The sequence below is a fragment of the Onychostoma macrolepis genome, chromosome 23 (assembly GCF_012432095.1).
Source record: "Onychostoma macrolepis isolate SWU-2019 chromosome 23, ASM1243209v1, whole genome shotgun sequence".
Lineage (NCBI taxonomy): Eukaryota > Metazoa > Chordata > Actinopteri > Cypriniformes > Cyprinidae > Onychostoma > Onychostoma macrolepis.
The window spans coordinates 27,370,537-27,374,805 of NC_081177.1; the positions used below are offsets into that span (position 1 = coordinate 27,370,537).

The 4,269-nt window shown below is 34.9% G+C and overlaps 1 protein-coding gene across 1 annotated transcript; it reads right to left on the minus strand.

Annotated features, from left to right (window-relative positions):
- Positions 1–251: 251 nt before the first annotated feature.
- LOC131531566 (serine/threonine-protein kinase pim-2-like) lies at positions 252–3,468 on the minus strand. The gene is made up of 6 exons (XM_058762402.1): positions 3,060–3,468; positions 1,703–2,088; positions 1,423–1,473; positions 938–1,322; positions 658–804; positions 252–361 (listed from the first exon to the last, which is right to left on the minus strand). The coding sequence occupies exons 2-6, from the start codon at positions 2,072–2,074 to the stop codon at positions 252–254; spliced, it is 1,065 nt and encodes a 354-aa protein (XP_058618385.1). The 5' UTR covers positions 2,075–2,088; positions 3,060–3,468.
- Positions 3,469–4,269: the final 801 nt, after the last annotated feature.

Sequence of the window (4,269 nt, forward strand, 5' to 3'; positions counted from 1 at the left end):
GTTTGTGTGAGCTACTTTTACATTATGTTTTGCACTAAAATTAAACAGTTTTGCCCCTGTTTTGCACTAAAGTTGTTCCTCGTTTTTCTAGATTCTCCTTTCTGAAACATTTCCTCATCTGCTTAATAAATAAATAAATAATAAATAAAAACTAAACAAATAAAAAGGTCCTGGTAATTCACAAGAATTATTTCAAATATTGTTTCCTATCATCTGATTTATCTCAGATAGTATGTTACCTGACTCCCGAGCTACTCCTGATCATCTCCCTGCTTAAACCATTCACGTTCTAACAGCTGCTCTAATGTTGGTGTTTCATCCGGATCGTATTTCATGCAGAGGCATATCAGATCCTGACATTCTGTATAGGTTTTGAGGAAAGCATTGGTTAGTCATGTATGTTCTTTATGACCATGTGACACACTAATGTCATCATGTACAGTCTGTATATTACTTCTGACAGTGTTTTAACTAGTTTACCAGTCAGTTGGGCTACTAAATTTGACCAGCTATTCAGAACTGGTAACAATAACGTTTAGCTGTTTATGTCTTTCAGTTTTCAGGTTTATATTTAGGAATTTGCGTTTGATGAGACCTCCATGATATGACACAGAGGCTTTATGTGTGTGCTTAACAGTGTGATTGTTATTGCCTCACCTTTCGAACAGCGGTTGGAATCAAACCTTGGATTATTTTCTAGAGCAGACTGGCCTTCCACCATCCTGTACAGCAGGTTACCAAGAGACAACACCGTCTCACTCAGTGCGTATTTGTACTTAACATAAAGCTCCGGCACCACATGTCCTGTCCAAGCAAGCAAGAGAGATTCAGAGTTTAGCAAACATTTCATTCAGTAAAAATAATATATCTGAAGCTTTAGTCTGTACACACAGTTACTCGTTCTGCCATCGTAGAGCATAATGGTAAGCTAACTCACCTCTGCATTGGTTATCTTCATCATCACAACCTTCAATTAGTTCTCCACAGCCAAAGTCTATGAGTTTGAGCTGCAGCGTGTCTGTATTGATCAGGATGTTATCCACCCTGATATCATTATGGGAGACACCGCGGTCCATACAGTGTTTGGCGGCGAGAACTGCCTCGAGCATAAAGCAACGCGCTTGATTTTCATCTAAGCAACGTCTGTTGAGTTTGAGGAAACTGTTCAGGGTCATGCAGGGCTGCGGATACTCCAAGATCAGGATGTGACAATGTGCCTCTTCAAACCAGTCCAGCATCTGGACAATGTTGGGGCTTATTGGAGACTTTTTCACCCGCAGATTTAGAGCCACTTCCACGAGCAATGGCTTGGAATAGCCAGGCTAGAGAAAAATCAACAAAAGGTTAGCTAACTATGTTTTATGTATTTAATGTACTATGTTTGATTCATTTTTGGTGTAGTAATACGTTTTGTCAACTTACAATAACGATATAATCATCCTCCTTATACTTAGGAATGACCTTGATGGCAACCTGTGAAGAGAGAAAATGTTGTTGTTGTTTTTACCAAGCATGCATACATTAATCATATTAAATCTGAATCTGGGATAAACATTGGAATTCCTGTTAATGACAATATGCAATCTGTCATCTATTTCACACTTTTTTTTTAATCAAAACAGTGGATGCTAATACATAAGTTTGGTTCACCAAAAATACTGGGCAAGTGAAAAGCGAACAAATACTGTAAAAGTGGCTCCACCTGCTGGCCATCAGATGTGCATGTCCCCTTAAACACAGTACCGAAACCTCCTATTCCCAGCCTCTGTCCCATTTCATATAGAGAGGCAAATGACACTGGTTCACGTGTTGTGTCAGGAGTCGGCCTGAGACTGGATGGACCTGGAACAGGCATCAACTCAGAATTGAGGGCAGACGGGTCTGGATGTGGATCCTGGAGAGCTGTTAGCTCCAGGCTGGATGGATCTGGCTGCGGATCTGCTGGATTCATTGGCTCAAGACCAGATGGACCAGACCGGGGATCAGGTGAATCTTTGTTGTCACTGAAGTTGGCACATTTTACAGCCTGCCATGTTCTCTTGAAGAATGCACAAATGCCTTTCTTTTTCTTCATTTGTGTTTGCTTTTCTAAAGAGAGTAAATAATAAAGAGTAACATGGACCCTTTTCACATTTCCGGGGTTTTTAGCAGTCATAGTTGAGTAAACTTACATTGACAGGAACAGACACTACAGCAAATATAATTTTTGCGTGTCCATTTGCCCCAATAGCAAAAGAAAGAATAATCCAATGTAGTGTTTTTATGACTTTCATGACTGAGAAATATGTAAATAAACACTCATGCAGCAGCCTTAACTAGTTTTCTTTCATTTAGAGTCAAGGAAATATAACACAAGGCATAGTATTATAAATGTACATTACATAAAAAAATTGTTTTTAAAAATGAAAATCTAAAAATCTTTCCTTGTCAAAATGGTCCATTAAACATAAAATACAACAGCACACAAAGTCCATAAACATGTTTTTCAATACTCCATTTATCCCTTTAAAAGTAAACAAAAATACAAACATACTTAAAAATATATATATTTATCATTTTATACTATTTATTTATTTACGTTCTTACTTGCTTACTTTACTTAACCATGGTGAAAAGCGAGTTTGGTGGGTTATGATTCATAAATTATGTGAGCTCCAGTAACGTTACACCGGTGAGGGTTACAAGAGGCCACTTTTTCATTGGTTCTCACTCCCTAGGCGTCAATATACAGATATCAAATTAATTAACCCTTTAGCGTCTTTATTGCGACGCCAATGATAAACTTTTACCGCCAAAAAAACTGGCGCGAACTAAGGGCATGGAAATTTTATCATCATGAAATTATATGCTGAGGTAAAATTTTGTCATCATGACATTATATTTTGGGGCAAATTATTTGCATTATCATTTATCATAGGCCTTGGGAGTGAGCAAAGTTTGGCTTCTTTTTTGTGAAGGATATCAATGGAGAAGAGTATTTAATATGGGTTCAGTTCAATCTAAATGAAAAGGCTGATTTGACACTTTTTTTTTTTTCCATCTCTTATATTGTTACTGACCTATTGCTTGTCTCCAAAGCAGAAACTAAGTGCTGGTAATGGAGTGCTGTCTATCGTGTGTGTCTTTACAGACTTGGAATCAGACTCTGCTTCAGTAATTCGCTTCACTGAACTGAACTGAAGTGATCGCGCGCGAGCCTCCAGCGGCCTCTGTCCTTGTGACGTCATCAGCTCATCACGCGGGCGTTCTAAGAATGAAGCGGCGGAAATAAGAAAGCAAGCGGAACTATTTCATTTTGCAATGACTTTATATACTATCATTGATGGTTAAATGTCTTACCCTCAAGCTCTTATGTTTTTTGTCTTTTTTCCTCCTTTTTCTCTTGTACTTCTTTGTTTTCAGTTGACAAAATGTATATTGTAGATACTTTGTGTGTTATGTAGGCTACAATCGTATTTTAAATGTCAATTCTGTATTCTATCCTTGCATTAATAAAAAATAAAAATGAATGAAGCAGCGGAGCGCAGAGCTTAATTAAGTTTAATTTAGGCCCTTGTATTAATTCTAAAAGCTTTAATTTATATATAGTCCTAGAATTATACTAATTTAAATTATTTTTGATAAAAATAAAAAATAAAATATACGTGCATTAAAATAATAAATTAATAAAATTAATATTATTAACATTATTAATTAATATAAATTAGTATAAAAGAATCAATCTTTTTTTTTTTTTTTCATGGATATTTTTTATTGATAGACTTTTATAGTTGTTAACATAATTAACAGATTCATATTTCAATTTGATTTGTTATTTTCCTGATGAAATCAATATTTGGTATATTGTGTGGTGACGTGCTAAAATGTAAAATCTGTTTGTTGTTATAGGGTTAGGGTTAGTATTTAACTAGTATTAGTATTTATTAGTTTGGCTAATATCAATTTACTTTGAATTATTTTACTTTATTTTACTTTTTTTTTAAAGTTACATGCAATTTTACTTTAGGATTAATTTAACTCTAACTTCAAAGTTAATTTAGAGTTTTGAGATTTGTATAATGATTTAGATTTTAGATTTTATTTTGGTTTATGTATTAGTAAATAATCACACATTTTATTTGATATGTTTCAATTTGATCAAACTTGACTATTATCTGAATTCACCCTAAGTCAGTAAAATGTGTAAACTGATCTAAGTCACATTTTATGTACAGCTGAGTGAGTTGATTCAGATCAATCAGTAAAGACTAGAGCAGAGGTTTTTTTTTT